Source organism: Micromesistius poutassou, assembly GCF_964030765.1.
Source record: "Micromesistius poutassou genome assembly, chromosome: 14".
NCBI classification, from domain to species: domain Eukaryota; kingdom Metazoa; phylum Chordata; class Actinopteri; order Gadiformes; family Gadidae; genus Micromesistius; species Micromesistius poutassou.
Window position 1 is genome coordinate 8,947,064 of NC_140284.1, and position 19,392 is coordinate 8,966,455.

The following is a 19,392-nucleotide window of genomic DNA, read 5'->3' on the forward strand; positions in this document are numbered from 1 at the left end:
CGTCCGTCTTGTTAGTTATGAAAAGTGAAATATGCAGGATGGATTAAATAATGCCTTAAAAAGTGGGAGCCAACACACCACAACAGTAGTATGGTAGGGTTGTTGTTTTTTTAAACTTTTATCGAGGCACCAAAATAATTCGGCTACTTTCCCCTCATCTATAAAACCTTTGCGCGTCACTCACACTCCATCGTGAACTTGGAGGCAGATATCTTCTGCGTCTTGCTTCCCAAAGCGAGTCACCATTGGAGACTAGTGGGCCAGAGGCGACACCACCATGACAGCGACTTCTGAGAAAGTGCAAAGTGTCTCTTTCGGACCCACGCATCTCCAGCACTGCGTGGCACCGGTAGGCCTCATCTACGTCACTTTTGTTTTTAGATATAGGTCTTTCAAAAAAAAAAAAAAAAAAAGTAGGCCTAAAGTATGAAATGCTAAAATACCACCTGCATTTATTGTATCTGACTTACTTTGCATTTTACACACTGTGGCAAAGCGTTCGTTGAGCCCCGAGTGTTGTGAATGTGTTCAGGTGCTGGGTTCGGCCCCAGCTCGGTCCTCTACGCTGAGTCGTCTGCTGAAGTGTGCCGCCGTCGCTCTGATTGTTGGCGCACTTGTGATGCTGTGCGCATCCGTCGGGGCTTTCTACCAGTGGAAAGTAAGCGATAAAAACGTAAGTGTTTGGCGTGGTATCCACTGAACTATATTTCAGAACTATATACCGCAGCGACTCCAGTTATACAATTTAAGATGTTGCCATTCTATTCTCGAGTAGGACGCGAGGTTAAACAAAGACTAATAACTGACAATTTTTTATCCAGAGCAAACAATTATATTCCTGCTACGGCGCGATAAATTTGTAGGGCAAAAGTGTCATTTGGGAGACAGGTGAATGCTTATTATTTTCATATCAGCCCTGTCAAAGTCTGCAGTCTAAGAGGTGTGGATAGATGAGTCATCTTAAGGCAAATCAAATGAATGAGAACAGAGACACATCTAAAAGCGAATCAGTTCACATTTATTCATGAATGGAAAGATAGAAAATTATGAAGGGCAACAATTCCTTAGTATCGAGGTTTCATATTAACATTGTAGTCCTACTGTGAATGTGGCCCGGGTTTATAATGTCATTAAAACACAGACAGACAGACAGACAGACAGAGATAGAAAGATAGATAACTATATTGAACGATAGATAGATAATAACCAATAGATGAATTGAATGACTCACATAATGTAATTATAATGCTGCTATTGAACCTAGAAGTTATAGTGCAGTACGCTACCAGTCATACCTTTGGAGACATTGGTATGTGTGCCTTTTATAAGAGGCGGGAATGTTTTTATTCTAATGTATATGTGTGTTGTCTATTTTTTGTATTGTATGTCTTTTAAAATGGACCTTGAGTCTAATAATAAAAAGTTGATGATGATGATGATGATGATGATGATGATAGATAGATAGATAGCTATATAGATAATACTATAGATAGATAAATAGATAGATAGATAGATAGATAGATAGATAGATAGATAGGTTGTCCAATAGAAAGAGAGAGAGAGAGAGGGAGAGAGAGAGAGAGAGAGAGAGAGAGAGAGAGAGAGAGAGAGAGAGAGAGAGAGAGAGAGAGAGAGAGAGAGAGAGAGAGACAGAGACAGAGAAAAAGAGAAAGAGAGAGACAGCGAGAGAGAGAGAGAGAGAGAGAGAGAGAGAGACATGAACAGCGCCCTGTGAATGCGGGTCGCCCAGGTGCATAACGTCCACTACAACATGAGGATCAACGGGGACCTGAAGAGGGGCTCGGTGGAGATCGACCCCCAGAACCACCACGAGAGGTTCACCACCGGGAGTGGGGAGGAGGAGGCGGTGGAGATCCACGACTTCCAGACGGTGAGTCGGGGTGGCCTTATTCACACCCATCCCACCCCCCCACCCCCCCCGCTCCCACCCAGCCCTGTCTGCATCAGCCAGCCAACGCCTTGGCATTCACTGAGGAAAGTTAGCGTCGCTGTGTGTGTAAATATGGCACGCCTGTGATTTAATCCAGGGCATCACCGGACTGCGCTTCTTCAGGGGAGAGAAGTGCTACATCAAACCCCACATCAAAGCCCCACTCCCGGACATGGGGGGCTACACAGAGAGGCTGACCTCAGACCTGGTACCACAACACATCACCCACACCTCAGAGTTATTTCGCACCGCCGTGCTTCTGTCATGATAGCGTGACATGAAACCCGAGGGACGATCTGATCACTCTCTGCGTCGTCGTCCTTCTCCCCTCTCTAGTCGGAGGAGACCCTTCCCGTGAGGCTGGACCAGGACTCTGTGATCTGGGTCGCGGCGGAGCTCCCCATTCAGGACACCCGCTTCCTCAGCGCCAAGATTCTGGCTCTGTGCGGGGACGCGCCCGTGTACTGGCTCCACCCCACCCACTCCAGAGGTCCCTCCGGCGCCTTCTCTCTGCTAGCCTTAATGACGACGAGCCCAGCTAGCCCGGGCTGCCGTCCCAGGTGGGCTGTGGCGGTCTGTGGCTGTCTGTGACGGTCTGTGGCAGTCTGTGGCAGCCTGTTGGCGTCTGTGGCAGGCGGGAGGTTGTGGTGTACTAGGATAGTGATACTCTGTAGTTGATTTGCATCTGAGAGATTCTAGGTCAAATCCAGTTTCAATATTTCAAATCCAGGGAGAGTTATCCGACACGATGTTGTTTTTTCCCGTGTGTGTGATCATTTCGCCCGCCGCACGTCAACGATGTGACATGTGTAAGCGGTTTTGTCTTCCTCCATGTCGACGTGTGTCAGTGCGTTCGCGGCGACATAGCTTCCACATCTCCAGAACATACAGCGCGTTTACTGAGTGACTAAGCAGCCGGAAATAAATAGCGGCCGTGCATTAATAAAAACAGAACACTATTGAAATATGCAAGAATGTTTTTGATATCAGCACAGCTCGCTCAATTATTCAGCACTGCTGAGACGACCGGCCCTCCGGTGCAACGGGGGGATGGAGCTCTGAGGACACAGGCACTGGTGGTGGTGGAGGAGGAGGTGGTGTTAGTGGTGGTGTTATTGGGGGTGTTATTGGTGGTGTTAGTGTTGCTGGTGGTGGTGTTGAGGTTAATGGTAGTGGTGGTGTTATTGGGGGTGTTATTGGTGGTGTTAGTGTTGCTGGTGGTGGTGTTGAGGTTAATGGTAGTGGTGGTGAGGGGTGGTGGTGGTGTTAGCGGTGGTGGTGATGGTGTAAGTGGTGATGGTGTTAGTGGTGGTGTTGGTGGTGGAGGTGGTGATGTGGATGTTAGTGGTGGTGTTACTGGTGGTGGAGGTGGTGGTGCCACTAGTAGCGGTGGTGGTGGTTGCACTGCAACCACCAGGTCTTGTGGATGCTGACCCACTCCCGTTCCCCTGCGGTCCTCTAACAGATGGAGAGCGGAGGAGGAGAGACACGGGGCGAGCCAGGAGACAGACCCCCACCGAGGAGGCTGGAGAGGCAGGGGCCGGGCGGAGCGACACCAGGGGCCGGCCAGCCCCTGCGCGCCCAGGAGCCACGGTGGTAGCAGAGGAGGAGAGAGGAAACGAGGTTGCAGGAGCCGTAGCACTAGGAGAGGAGGAAGGAGGTCCCGGAGGAGAGGGGGGGACGTCGGCTGATGGGTCGGCATACAATCCAGAGAATCCATACCATGTAAATAATCTAAACTGTTCCCCAATCCTCCATCGATAAAGTTCTAAACAGTCCGATCAGACTCCGGTACACCAGACCCCAGCATAAAACTAAAACTAGTTTCACATTATTCTATTCTCATTTAATCATAAAACCATGAAAGGCCCAACTAGGATATAAGCAGAACAAATTACAAAGCTGTTCTATTAATTCTAGCAGATGCGAGTCGGTTTTATTACACAGCTTTGTTGAATACTAAATTCTGATTGGTCAATTATAGCATTCTATGGTCTGTTATGTTTGAATAACAAACCACTGCTATGAATAACAAGACTGTTGCTATGGACACAGATTTCAACTGTAGAATCCAGCAGACTTTTATTTTATTTTAGCAAAAGCAATTAAAGCTTTTTTTAAAACAATGAAATAGTTTTCGGTTGTTAAATCTTGTACCAAATGATTGATTTCACTTGTAACCAGTCGTATAATGACCACTCCATCGTGCATGTGATCAGATATCCTCATACGACCACACAGTACTGAAAAGTACGCCCAGGAGGAGGAAAAGGGAACAGTGGCAGTGGTGGTAGTGGTGGTGGTGGTTTTTAGTGGTGGTGGTGGTGCTAGTGGTGGTTTTGGTTTTGTCATGATTTTCTGATTAAACATTCATGTTCTCTCCCTTCCCATCAGCGTAAACCAGAGACGGCGGGCGGGGAGAGGGAGGCCATGACCTTTGACCCCATGCTGGACCACCTGGGTATCTGCTGCTCCGAGTGCCGGCGCAGCTACACCCACTGCCAGCGCGTGTGTGAGCCCCTGCGTGGCTACTGGCCTTGGCCCTACAACTACGCCGGCTGCCGCGTGGCGTGCCGCGTGATACTGCCCTGCCGCTGGTGGGTGGCGCGCATGCTGGGCGCCGTGTGAGCGCACGCTGTGCGTGCCGCCACCGCCGCCGCCACCACTACGTTCCTGACAGGCAGATGAACCGTCACATGTATAAACGCAACAACGCAACACAAGCCAGCGGTGTCAGAATACATGTTGTGGTTTGTGGCGCGGTGTGTGTGTGTGTGTGTGTGTGGGGTATTTATATGCAGGTGTTTCTTTGCATTAAACGCGTTTATTTGGTTGTAAACACACGCCGGCTGCCAGGGCGCTAAGCTGTGGCAGCGTGAATCACGGAGCAGCCGCAGCGTCGGGATTAGCATGCTATGTACCCAGGTAATCCAGGGTCACCTGTTTACTCCGGAGGAAATGGGATGTCGCCTTCGAGGGCGGAACCGCTCTTCCCGAGCAAACACTGTTTTCTTTACCATTTGCATTTTTTTTTCACGATTCGAAACGTTCACATTTAGCATCACGATGAATCAGGGCGTGCTAATCTAGCGCCGGGGTTAGCAAACACCAGGAATAAAAGAGAAACGCCTGACTAGAAAGATGTACTTTCCCCTCATTGAATGGTTGTCAATAAAAACATAAAGTCATTTAATTACGGCGTGAATTTGCTTTGATTTCAATGAATGCATTGTGTCACATGCTGTTCCCAGCCCTCCCCCGAGTCCTACTCGGTTAAAGCCGATGTGACAGCAGCCGTTGCCATAACTCCCATTCACACTGTGGAGCAGGTTGAGGGCAATGCTTTTATGCGCACGATGACATCTGCATTGATGTGAACTAATGCAACATGAGTGTCACGGTGAAATGACAGAAATGCCGGCATTTTCATAAATAAAAAAAAGTGGTGGTGTTTTTATTAAATCTAAATGAAGGGGATGAGAAGAGTTACGAATGTGCTCGAACAGCGCAATGGTTTGATCCCTGACAGGAACCATGGCGCTTCTGCTCTTCTAATGCACACTAAGGACGGCTTCTGTAGTGTATTCTAAATATGTCAGCATCAGGAATTAATCAGATGAATATCTCCCAGAGCCATATGCCAACTTTCAAAATAATTGAAAAGAGCCATGTTGTGATCAAGATGATTTCACAGAGGGGATCCCCCACACGTCAAATTACAACAGATGTGAAATTGCGCCGAATTCTCCACTAAAGCTACATAGAAACTCAAAGAGAAAGCTAAAGTGTGCTGTGGGGGTGGAGGAAAGCAGAGCGCAACAACACCCAGAGAGATGCTTGTCTCTTTGCTGGGAGATCTCTCCTTGGTTTTCCAGGGCGGCCCGAGTTCCTTATCACATCTGCAGTGCTGATAAGACGGTCTCTGTGCCTCCGTAGGCGATATAATATTAATCCCTCTCCCACGTCTGCGGATGCACTTAAAGGGAGGTGACAAGCATGACATATCCAGGACCTCCTGATGGCTTGTGCTCTGGAGTGGAGCCGCGCAGAGAGCCCTGAGTACCCTGAAGTGATGTAAATTTGCAGGGGAGTCCAATTTCCATCACAGCCGCTGTCACTGTCATGGTCATTAAACTAAATCAACCCGCTGCGTGTCACAGGGCTGCCGTTTTAAAGTCTCCTCAATAATGGAGTTATACTTGGACTGCAGATTGCAGCGGCACACGGGCTGTCTGCACTTTATCCCGTCTTAAGAAATCAAGGGCCGGGGTATCGACATGTGAGGTGGCCTGCAATTATTGATGGATAATTGAGGACTTGAGACCCACATCGAATCCCGGTGTCATCAGCTGATGTGGTAGAGAGGCGGGGGGTGACTGTGTAATCCATAAGGTCTGAGATGAAACCGCCAGTGTGATTTCTTTACATGCTATATGTGGCGGCTGCTATGCGATGGAGGCTGGGTGTCTGCGGCTGTCAGCTGTTTGCTTGGGTTCCACTCAGGCTGTTATTGCAGCTCGCCGTCACAAAGAGCTACAGCTCGGAGAGGGGAGAGTGAAGAAAATAGAAAAACAGACGCAGAAGAAAGAAAATCCATCACCACGAGCAACAACTCAGAAAAATATAGCATTTAAACTAGAGGGGGAAAAAAGGAAAATACATTGCTCACAACAACAACAGTTTTGTTATCCCGCGGCCCTGTTTCTGGAGGGAAAAAAGCTGGTTTCATTTTTTCCATTCCTCTACCTAAGAAGAGAAATGGGCTCCTGTTGAGTGGAAAAGACAAATGCATGGGGAGAGCGGCGGCGCCGCTGTGCCAGCCAGTGGCTTCGCTTTGTTTTGCCCCCCTTTGGTGCCGAGTGGACCCAGGGAGCCCTGCAGGCCAGGGAACAAACAGCGCTTTGTGAGCACCGACCCGCTGGTCCCAGCAGCCAGACTGCCATCCTCCACTGCTGGGCTAATGGGCGCGCAGAGACAAGGAGTCCACCGCCGCACCGCACACACCACTCACGCCGCGCACACCGCCACTCGGCTGCCTTGTTTTCCTCGCGCTTTCTCTCTCTTTATTTCTTCCCTTCCCCCTCTCTCTCTCCACTCTCATACCCACCTGCGCTTTCATCATCGCCCATCAAAGCCGGGCCGGGCGTGGTGCCGCCGCTGTCGAGGCTGGCCGTAATTGTGAGACTTCAATTTTTTTTCCGAAATGTTCATTTTTGCAGCGATAACCAATTGGCCGGCGTCCATGTGATGAATACAAAGGCAGCGTCTGTGCAGGTGATGTGTGTTGGCGCGGGAAGCTTCTAATCAGATATGGCCCGTGCCTCGCTTGAGGACGTGGAGATGGCGGGCCTATCGGAAATAAGCAGCTCTTAGTAGTGTGGTTGCTACTTCAAGCACATCTACTGTTCTTAAGTTTTCTTTATTCCGTTTGCCTGTTTTTTGTGCAGTTAACTGCTCCTGCATACTACAGACATCGTAACTTGGTCAATTTTCAACGTTAACCTTGGTTCAAACCATTTAACAAATCAACACACTTGTATCTTCAATGATCTGAAAACCAAATTTCGATTTCAGAATCACAGTTTAAGTTCCATATCGGCTTCATTTTCAGTTGGTCTCATTGATTTACGCTGAGGTTAGAGCGTGGAGGATATGCAGGCAGTGTAGCCAGTTTGGGCGGTTTTTCCCGCCGAATTTGGCTACGTTTTACGACGTTCAGGCAGCGGTGACGCTAGCGCTGATGTTAGCACTGACGTTAGCGTTGACGTTAGCCATGACATTAGCGGTGACGTTAGCATTCTAGCAAGCACACTCTCGCAGTTCGTTAGGACAAAACGCATTCCAGTTATGGTCTGTTCTGCTGAATGTCAGCCGTGTGGAGCGGGAGACGACCCCAGAGTCTTTTCATGTGATTGCATGTTCGGCTCCACGCTCAGGCATGCATGAGGTAAGCAACAGTGACAATACGTTTTGCACCGTAACCAGAACACAGAAAGCCTTTTAGGCCCTGGCTCATTATGCGTTATCCCCTTCTTCTCTCTCCTTGCGACACAGCTAAAACGCTCTCATCGTTTCCATAGCGTCGAGCAACAATCAAAGTGCTGTGTAAAAAAAAAACGGTTAGCCATGATGTGCAGGTGTTTTCAGCCCTGGCAATATCATCCTCTCCCAACATTTGACTTGTGTTCCCCCCTGCTCAGAGGGAGCAGGGTTTGTGGGGTTCTGGGACAGGCTTAAATGTCTTTTAATCCCATGGTTGAGTGACCACTCGCATTTCCGCCCTGGAGCTGGGGCCTGTGGCTGGGGCCTGCATGCAGAGTTCAGCTCTCTCTCAAGTCTCCTTGTCACATAGGCTGGAGTCTGTCTCGCTCGCTCACACTCTGTCTCACTCTCTCTCTCTTTATCACACTCTTTCTCACACTCTAACTATGTCTCTCTCTCACACACTTATCTCTCTCTCTTCCCCTCTCTCTCCGTCTCCTCTCCCTCTCCCTCTTATTAGCTTTCCAAACTCCAACATGCTCACTGATTAAATGCCTTCTAACTTTGTAGAGGCGATGTTGTGTTTATTTGGGGAATTTATAAACCCACCGATACTTTATGCTACATATTTCATACCGCATTCCCCCACGCCATTATGCTGCACAGGACACAGGCAGAGAGGGAGACTCACGTGCCTCTCTCCTGCGCGGCATTCTCTCTCTCTCTCTCTCTCTCTGTCTCTGTTGCGTTCCCTTGCAGCTCCTGCTTCATTAGATAGGAGATGTGTGTAGGTGTGCCACCATAGGTGCTAACCAAACGTCAGGAGGGAAATGACGCTGAGAAGGACTGTCCCGGGAAGGCAGCGTAGTGATGAGGAGATGATCCAAACTGGTGTGGACATCACTACCTCATTAGAGCTATTGGTCATATCTGTTCAACAGTTCGGCAGCAGCAGCGATCTAATCAGCTCCCGGTCTCCAGAGGACGGAGAGCCGAGCGCACAGATGATGTCCGCTAATCTCATAGAAATTAAGTTTGGAAACGCAGGGTTTCGGATGAGTGACAGGTGTCATTCAGCGAGCTCCGCCCATCACAGACCCTGATGGCGTCTGAGGTGATTCGGCTCTGGGATCGGCTACCAGTCCTGGGGTTGACGGTTGGGAGGGACCCCCGCGGTGAAGAGGGGTGGTGTTACAGTGTTACATCCACCCACCTCCATTCAGTACAGCGTGTAGCAGACGGATTCCTGTAGGTGCGTGGAAACACGATCCAGACTTTAGCGAAAGCCCGGATTACTGTAATATAAGCAGCAGGCATCGGATGGCAGAGGAACTCCTCCAGCTTTAGATAACACAAGAACATACTCCGAATGAAGACATCGCTTTCACAAAAAAAACGGAACAACAACCTGGCGCTGCTCTCCTCCGCACAGACACGGCGAGCGGCTTACGCCACTACAAAATAAAAGCGCACCCAGACGGGTACCGCGAAGCGGCGACAAGCACATCCAAAAGTTTACCGAGCAACCAGTCGACCCGTGTGTGTGTGTTTGTGCGTGCGTCAAGGTGCGTGTGTCTCCTCTGCACAGACACGGCGAGCGGCTTACGACACTACAAAATAAAAGCGACACTACAAAATAAAAGCGCAACCCAGACACATACTGCGAAGCGGCGACAAGTACATCGAAAAGTTTACCGAGCAGCCGGTCGACCGGTGTGTGTGTGTGTGTGTGTGTGTGTGTGCATGCGTCAACGCGTGTGTGTTTATTAATCCTCCGGAGCACGTGCAACAACGAAGAGAAAAGATGGAGCGGGGTGGAGGATACGGGGCCCCCGGGGGCCGGCGCCGTACTTAAGGCTTACAACAGCCTCATTATCTCCCTTAACTCACATCACAGCCCCGCCGCCGCACAGCACCACCGCAAGCCACTCCGCCACGAGCCATCAGACCAACGCTGCTGCAACACTACTGTACATAATTGCCATATGGACGGCGGTTTGAGGCAGCAGGCGCCAGGACTTACTGAAACCCCCGAGGCAGATTCCCCAGATAACTAAATGAATATTTTATCTAATTTCCATCTAATTTCCACCACATTATTATACAGAAGAGCATTTTTTAATTAATTGATAGAACAGATCAAACACAGGTTTACACTTTGATATTTTGGGGAGATGGGAGAGGGGGGGAGGGGGGGGACACTTTTATTTTGATAATGTGTCCCCTTTCTTGTCTCCCCTCCCTCCCCTAAACATTTGCATCTCTACATCATCGTCACTTACTGGGATAAACACAGACGGATTAGGAGCTGTCACCGCACGGTGCAGCGAGCGGCTCCAAACCAGCAGTCATCTTTTACCTGCCACTCCACTGATTAATTAATTTCACACTGTTTAATTAAATCCCCAGTCTGGGGAGCCTGGGCAGCACTATAGGGAGGCCGACGTGAGTCTTGTGTGTATACAGATTACCAAGTAAAAATAAATAAAAACATCTCAGAGTGATGTCACACCTCGCCAGACAGCGGCGGGCATCACGCGCGGGCTGACATGTGACTGCCGGTTGTGAGGCGCACGGCGGGGGGGTGTGATCACACCCAGCCGTTTGTTGAGTACATGCCACTGGCACTTGATGTGACAAAACGGCGTCGTGGCGGCGTTTGGCGACATTTGACGGCAAAACCCCTTTTTTTTTCTTTTTGTTTCGACGGCAACATCTGACGTTCCGAGAGGCGATTCGGAGCGGCTCGGAGCTCCCAGGAGTTAGCAGATGGAGGATATGGTGTATTGGCTCTCAAAGTGGCAGATACACTCGGAATTGAAGATTGTAACCGAAAAAGGCTTTTTGTTCTGCAGCAACTCCGATAATCACAGCCCAGCCCTGGTAGATTCTGAGTTACTGCCATTATTGGTTGAACCACTATTGGTTCAACGCCACAGGGCAAGGGCCGGAACACAGACCAGTTGGGGCCGGTGTTCTGCCAATTAATGCTCCCTTGTCAGATTTTGCTACCTGATGGTTCTGCGCATGCGCATGAGCACACTGTTGATCAGCGGTGTAGTAGCGGTGTAAAATACACATAATGTACCCCTGAAATCTCCAATAAAGACGTTATAATAAAACAAAATATGCTCCCCATATTCTTACAGTGTACATGGAGTGAGTAGTGGTGTTAAATAACGTGATTCTGTGGTGGGAGCATCGTTTGACAGAGGCAATTGGTCTACAGATCAAATACGCCACCAAACACGTAAGGTAGCACATGCATAAATTGGCCGAACACCCCTGAAGACATACCGGTTGGCAAATGTGTTTTTCGTAGGCAGAATATTAGGCGTAGGCGTAGTAGGCGTGAATATTAATGAAAGACGCCCAGTGAGCATGTTCCCGGTAAAAAGACACTCATGGTTGCCGTGGAAAAGACGTTCACAAATGGTTCAAAAGTTAACGTTTGTTGCTTTAGTGACCAATTCTAAATTAAACTATACAGACCTATTATATATATATATATATATATATATATATATATATATATATATACAGTATATATATATTTTATTGGTTCGGCACAATAAGCTAATTATCAATGCGACTTGGGTATAAAATAATTTGTTAAAAACATAGAAATATATAATCAGTAATTACAAAAGAACAGTATGAATATATAAATAACCCAAATCAATAAAATAACCTCCCCCCCCCCTCAGTATTCCCAGGAGTCCGGCCCCCACCTCCATAGCCTTGTGGTTCAACACCACATCTGCAAAGTTATAGGATTTCTTTAAATCAATTATGTTTAAACATGATGCTAAAAGAAGGACACAGGAGCACACACACACACACACACACACACACACACACACACACACTAGTTTAGCCAGCTAGCGACCTAGCTAGCCTCTGATAATTCATTCTTTCAGCACAAAAACACTCTAATGAGAGCACTAAATCGTTTTATTTTAATTTTTTTTAGGGCAAAAATTGATTGATGCAACCACATGATTCACAGCGTCTCTGTGAAGAAACACAGAGTCCACAGGTGCACAGCTCATACGTTGCACTGCCTGAAATATTTATCTCCCTTAGGTGAGTGACTTACTTCCTGTGCATGCGTGAGAAGTTGAACCATAATAATTGTAAGGCTGTCGCCCAGGCTTTTATTTACAGGGATCCCTGACAAGCTTTATGTCTATGCTGTCAGCATAGCATATAGTCAGCATAGACATAAAGCTTGGCAGGGATCCCTGTAGTGATCCACTAAACACATATTTTAACATATGTGCAGTTATATAATGTAAAGTGTATACACATTTGAAATCTATGAGCATTTTTGTAATCCCTGGGTTCTTCAACCAGTGAGCATTTTACGGTAGCCTGGAAATCCAGACCGACATCTAGGAAGCTGTAGGGTCTGATAACGAGGAATGAAAATGGCCCAACTTGAGGGGCGGCCCCAAGCATGCATTTGAAAATATCACGGCACGCAATTGGATAACACTACGACCAAACAGAAGAATACAAGGGGTGACCAGACCAGCGGAGCTAACCAATAGATAAGATTTGCCGTATCCGATTGGTAAAACAGCAATGCTTTTGGCCCGCCTATATCAGATACAACGATGTGAATGATTAATGTGCTGGAAGAGGGGCATTGGGGAGGGATTACATTGCTCGTTCCCAGAGTGACTTATTGAGCAAATTGAAATTGCGCTCTCGCGAGAACTCTGGATTTCCGGGGTCATTTTACGAGTCAAAGATGGTACAAAGACGACTATTGGTTACTGTAGTAAAAACGTTATATTGTAGGCATATTTTTTACCAGGTAATAAAATAGGGGAGACTTGAGGAGTTCATCAGAAGTGGAGGTTGATATTTGAGTTTGTGCTCACTGTATTGAGCTTTTGAACCAGGAAGGATTTTTCAGTTTAATACACGTGTAAAATACTTCTATCGGTTAGCGTCAAATTTGTAGAATCGTGTTCGCTGCACTAAAACAGGGATTGGACGTGTTGCCATATTTTGCCCTGTTCTCCCAGATTTGAACGTTGATATCTGAGTTTGTGCTCGCTGTAATGTGTCATGTTTTTGCAGGGTTTGTCCTCATTTATGCTGCAGCGCATGTGCTGCTTTTTGCACAGGATCGTTGTTGAAAAAGAGCATCTCTGGGCCGACCTTGTTGATCAAAGCGAGTGAGATGGAAACAAAACAGAGAGAGAGAGAGCGAGCGAGGGAGCGAGAGCGTGTGCGAGAGAGAGTGATGTAGGCGCAGACGTCACGTAGCTCAGCAGGTGATAAAACTGTGGGCTGTAAAAGCACATGGCTCACTGCCTCTGTCCTCCAGAAAACATTGTCTACAAGACACTCATCCTAAACCAAACAAGCAAAAGGATGTCAGCTTTTCAGAGTTCACACGTTCTTTCATTCGACACACATTTTAATTGACTAAAAACATAAAGACCGATAGATCAAAACGAGACCACACTGAGGCTGTATGTTTATGGTTTATTTTATTCCTTCATGCCATCGCCAGGTAAAGCTTCTGGTAAATTGTGACAGACATAAGAGAGTGCATTAAGATGGAAGCCGACTGTATTGATGTAGTGGAAGCAGCAGTACTTGAGTCACCTGTCTCTCTCTCTCTCCTTCGCTCTCTCTGACTGAGCAGGCGGAGGAGAGATTGATTCTGGCAGCTTCTCCAATGAGGTGGCCATGAATACTTTAATGAGCAGGACTTTGAAGGAGATGAGGAAAAAAAGAATCAGGCAACAATATAGAATGAAAAGCATAATGTCAACCAATTAAAAAAAAACGTTTACTAAAAGAACCTATGTACATTTATATATTTTACATCTATATATATGGGCCTTTTCATACACTCCTGACAGTCGAATCCCGATCAATCGCCCGGGCAGCAATAATCTCTTGATAACAGCCACAGTCATGCTGCCCCCCTTTAAACACATTCCCCGCGCAGCAAGCGATACTACCTCTTAGTTTTGCTTGGCTTGTCCTGTGACAGCAAGACCCATCAGGTGTTCCCTCCCTCCCCCTTTCTCCCCCTCTCCCCCCCTTCCCCCTCACCTGACCTCATTCTGTCATCCTCGTTTTCCTTCTCCTCCCGACCCCCCCCCCCCCCCCACACACACACACACACACACACACACTCCCAGGACTTTTATAGCACGTCTCTGTGCATTACACATTTAAGAATGCATTCAAAATAGGCCGCCATCAATCAGTCATTCGCCCGCCGTCGACAGAATCAACCCGTGGCACGAATCTGATTACAGCGTCGGGTGGGGTGGGGGTGGGGGGGGGGTGTTTGGGGGAGGCGGGAAAGCCTAGAGAAGCGCACACTAACACGCGAGAGAAAGGAAAAACGTTTGACAACTTTTTTCCACACCAAACCACTTACATTGCTTCACGCACATGCACAGAAACGCAGGCATAAACATAACCAAAACAAACACCCGGTGAGATCCCCCCGCGTGTGACAAGCCTACTGTAAATAATACAAAAATCAAAACGTACATCTGGCAGCAAAGTACACCGTGCGAGGATGTTGTCATGTCCCGTGAAACGCCCGGGCCAAAACAGCGCTTTGACAAGCGTGATGCATGATACGTTGATGCATGATAGGTGAAGGGCCGACCCGATGAGAGAGCCAGCGCTGATGTAATGGCTGGGAGTGAGTCAGGCCCCCGGGGCAGGTATAGTCACATCTCTCCCTCACAGAGCCCCCGAGTGGCCAGGCAGATGTTCACCTGACAACACTGGTAAACAGATCGCTGTTCGCCCCCGTATATATATATTATTAAGAGGGCTGATGACACCACCGCAGGTGGAGCTGCGGAGGTGGGGGCCAGGCAGTAAACCCCTCTCTGCATTTCTCCACAGCGGACGCTAGCAAACGATTCGGTGACTCAAAGAAAGATAAAGATAAATATATATATATATAATATACATATATATATATAAACGTGATGACCTGTCGTGTCCTATCTGTGTGTTTGTGTATGGGCTGTTGCATAGATACGAGACGTTTCATTTGAGCGTTCTGTTAATTGGGCCGGGGGCGTGTCCCAGTGCCGTCATGGAGCCGGGGGGCGGGGCTGCTCAGCCTCAAGTGGGGGTGTGGCCAGGTGGTGCTGCAGGGCTTTGATGTTGCTCGGCTCCTCCTCCTGCACCTTGGACTTCATAACAGACTGCTGCTCCTCGTCGATACCGGCTGGAGGAGGGAGGCGCCAGCCGCACAGACACGCCTAGAGGGACACACACACACACACACACACACACACACACACACACACACATGTACGTGTACGCGTACACACAGGCGCACATACATGCACACGCACACATACACACATATGTAACCCCACCCACACCCACACCCCCACACACACACACCCCCACACACACACACACACACACACTCGTACGCACACTCACACACACACACACACACACACACACGCAAACATTTTGTCAGAAGAGCATAACTTTCATCAGATGAGAGATCTAACATTTAAACCGGTGGACTGATCTTATCTTCCTTTATTGAATGATGATTCACACGTCATGACTCTCTATTGAACACTGAATCACAGTCTGTGGCTGGATTCTGAATCAGGTGTGACTAAAGAGGGTCTGGTGGTCTGTGTGTGTCTCATCAACACCTCCCCTCCCCATTTCATGGAAGACGGGCTATTTTAGAACTATCAACAACAGTATTCCGACGCAAGATTGAAAAACACCCAAGATGTCATCTCCTCTAACATCTCACTTGTTTTTTTCCCTAATTCTCACCATCTTCATTCTGAAGCCGTTGCATTGTGCCAAAATAGAACTAAGTCAGACCGTAACAAACACCCTCTTATCAATCTTGATGCTAATTAAAAATGCTATAAGACCGTTTTAATTATGAGATTGTTATTCATAATTGAAACCAAATGGTACACAATGGATCACGACTCAGTCACAGAATCCTATTTTGCTGGATGCAGCCTCAGAATTTCTAACCTGTTCTGAATTTGTTATGCTTTAGGAACGTCAGTGTGCATTGTTATTCATGCATGCATGAACTCATTTCAACAGAATGTCATTCAGAGGATGCTTTACCTTGAAGCATTTCTTGAATCTCTTGCTGACGATATACAGCGCGATGGGGTTGATGCAGGAGTTGAGTGAGGCCATGTTGATGCCAATGTAGTCCAGCACGAGGAAGACACTGGGGAGCAGGGGAAAGTCAAGATTTGGGTTCAATTTATAAAACGGAACGCGGGATATGCCATACTGACAAAGGAATGCTCAATTCCTCCCCATTACCTAAGTAGCTGACATCTGTTGGGATCCTTCTGGTCGTAAATGGTCCGTTTGAGGATTCTGCTCAGGTAGAGCGGCAGCCAGCACACAGCGAACACCAGGACCAGGCTGAACACCGTCTTGGTCACCTCGCGCCTCTGGATCAACGGAGCACCACGACATGGTTAGCAGGAATAAACTTAAACTAAACACCACGACACGTTTAACAGGAATTTACTATGGTTAAACTAAACACCACAACACATTTGACAGGAATAAACTTAAACAAAACACCATAACATGTTTAACAGGAATAAACCTAAACAAAACACCACAACATGTTTAACAGGAATAAACTTCAACAAAACAACACGACACGTGGAGGAGGGTGAGGTGGAGCAGAGTGAGGTGGAGGAGAGTGAGGTGGAGGAGGGTGAGGTGGAGCAGAGTGAGGTGGAGGAGAGTGAGGTGGAGGACGGGGAGATGAAGTCCCAGGGAGGGGGGGGGGGGTTTCGGGAGAGCACTTCAGAGGGAGGGGTTGGTGATGGATCGGGGCCCTGTCACCCCAGGTCCGGTGGGGGGTTGTGGAGGGGGGTCTGCACCAGAGCGGAGGGCTCGGGTGGGTGCATGGCGGTGCTCAGAGATGGGTGGGGTAGCAAGGGGCCAGGCTATGGGTGGAGAACGCGGGTGGCGAACCCTACCTGCTTGTGGTGGGTGTTGAGGGTATTGTCAGAGTTCCTGCGCAGCCTCCTGCACATCAGTGTGTAGAAGACGGCAGTCCAGAGCAGCGGCATACAGAAGTAGAAGCCAAACAGCCACCAGTCCTTCACCAGCTTGTAGAACTGCGTAGAACAAAGAACAGCTCCACAGTGATTTGGTATTCTGCTGTGTATCTTTCAATTTACATCATGTGTTTGTGTCAATATTTGTACGATAATGACGGGGAGATTGTGTATGCAAAATTATATAGCACACTTTTCGAGATCATATTGAGCAAAATGGCCAAAAGTAATCAAATTCATTCTAATAACCGAACGAGAAAACAATAACATTCAACATCAAAAGAGCTGTGTTCATAACAAGTCAATCTGGGCTTTCTTACAGTGAATGCCCTCCTTTACCTGCATGAAGCGTGTTGTCTGAATGGGATGGAGCAGGCATATCCTCAGATGCTTCCCTTTATAGTCCATTGTTATCAAATCAAAGCCCAGCCCTTCAGGCACGGCCAGCGCGATGGAAGCAACCCATATCAGAGTTATTTCTACCGCCGTCCACACAGAGACTCCGACGCCTTTGATTCGATTCCAGGATGCGACCGCTCGATACCTACACAAATCAATAGGGGGAATGAATGGCTTCAGGGAATTATCTCCAGCCCATCACGTTGAATACATTCCCAGATTAAACAAGCCATGTCCAACAAACGCATCCACTTGACGCTCCGTGGACAGAAACCGCCAGATGACATTAGCCCTAAAAAGCACAACGCATTACTGCCATTGATCGACCCCCCCACCGCCCCCCCCCCCCCCCCGGTCGTGGGGGGGGGGGTCGTGGTGCGGTCGTACCTGTCGACGCTCAGCGCGCACAGACTCAGCACGGTGACGCCCACAGAGGTCTTCTGGATGAAAGGCACCAGTTTGCACACCAAGGCGCCCAGAGGCCAATCCTCCGCCATCAGCTGTTGGGGAGGAATTGGCGAGTAAAGTCAGGTCAACAGTATCGGTGGATAGCCCTTAAATCAGGGCTTCACCGCCTGGAAGGCCCGCGTTATACCCAACACTCCTAACCACAGCCCTGTGAAGGAGCAGGGAAATCTCCCCTGAATCTAAAAAGGGATGAAACGTGGAGGGGGAGGAACACAGGAGACGGATCCGTCGCTCCGCAGACGGATAGGAGTGTAATGGGGGCAGACCGGGCAGACGTATAATGGCAGCACAAAAACAAAGCAGTGACAGGCCATAGTCCAAAACACTGCAATTAATGCACATCAAAAAGCATGTGACATTTAGGGGCTCTGGAATGGATGTTAGACAGCAGGGAAATGGCAGAAGAGAGGAGAGGAGAGCTGGCCTATTCATTCTGCTCTCGGTCGTAATTGCAGCCCTCGTCCGGCGCGCCCGGCGACTCACCCGGTACGCGTTGATTGGAATGTCGATCACGATATGTATGAGGTCCCCCGCCGCCAGGCTGGCGATGAGCACATTGGGCCCGCTGCGCATGCCGCGGTCGGCGTGGATGATCCTCAGCAGAGCCACGTTGCCCACCATCCCCGTGACGAACACCAGCAGGGACACCAGGGTGTTCACCGACTTGAAGGTGTCCCGGATCCCCGTCGTCTGGAGGCACATGGGCGGCGGCGGGGCCAGAGGAGGCCTGGGTCCGTCCGGTGGGGGGGTCCGTCCGGGCGTGTGGTTGGAGCGCGGACCCTCCGCTAACCTGGGGCCCACGGACGGCTCTTCAGACTGCTGCCGGGAGTCCGACTCGCCGCGGACCAGGACGTCCGTCGGGCGTTGGAGACACAGGACCACCAGGAGAACGAGCCACATCCTGAGCTATGAACGGGGTCTTGACGACGTGATTGGTGGTTGGCTGAGAGTGAAGGAGAAAGTAAACATAAAATCAATTAAGAGTAATTAGTCTCAGACTCTATCGATAACACACTAAGGAAGTTATGTGTAATTTACAAAATAACCCCTCAATTATGTGACTTACCCTCCAGAAGTACAAAACTAAAACAGTGTTCCTGCAGCCTCCCGCAAAATGAGTTAAGTACTGGGAAGCACATGCCCATGTAGGCCTCTTCTAAACCATGCCCTTTAGGGGCGGGAGATGAGGAATTTATAGAGCGAGGCTATCACTGTCAGAGCTAGTCATCAATCTGTCAGCATCATTACACTCTTTAATGCATCAGCCCGTAGCAGACATGCTGCGGTGGCCTATTGTCTGCTGTTTCTGTTTTCCTATTCCTTCTGGATCCGGGAACAGCTTCAACAAGCGTGTTTCAGCAAAGCCCAAATGCCACTCATCCCCCTCTGAGCCGATTTAGTAACCCTAACGCGTATTATTACATTTTATGTGCCGGTGATTTAATGCAATGCAATATAAGCAACGTAGTATACCTGTCCGAAAAGTACCATCAAACAACCTGCGTG

The 19,392-nt window shown here is 48.6% G+C and overlaps 2 protein-coding genes across 2 annotated transcripts; one reads left to right on the forward strand and one right to left on the reverse strand.

Annotated features, from left to right (window-relative positions):
* Window positions 1-277: 277 nt before the first annotated feature.
* Window positions 278-4,579, forward strand: cnmd (chondromodulin; the record flags this gene model as incomplete). The annotated part of the gene is made up of 7 exons (XM_084478931.1): window positions 278-349; window positions 533-673; window positions 1,751-1,891; window positions 2,049-2,159; window positions 2,288-2,441; window positions 3,417-3,547; window positions 4,346-4,579. The coding sequence occupies 7 exons, from the start codon at window positions 278-280 to the stop codon at window positions 4,577-4,579; spliced, it is 984 nt and encodes a 327-aa protein (XP_084335057.1).
* Window positions 4,580-15,024: 10,445 nt separating this feature from the next.
* ednrbb (endothelin receptor type Bb) lies at window positions 15,025-18,786 on the reverse strand (the record flags this gene model as incomplete). The annotated part of the gene is made up of 7 exons (XM_084478932.1): window positions 15,025-15,195; window positions 16,055-16,163; window positions 16,262-16,395; window positions 16,939-17,079; window positions 17,359-17,563; window positions 17,806-17,918; window positions 18,370-18,786. 7 exons carry the CDS (start codon window positions 18,784-18,786, stop codon window positions 15,025-15,027), a joined length of 1,290 nt encoding a protein of 429 aa, XP_084335058.1.
* Window positions 18,787-19,392: the final 606 nt, after the last annotated feature.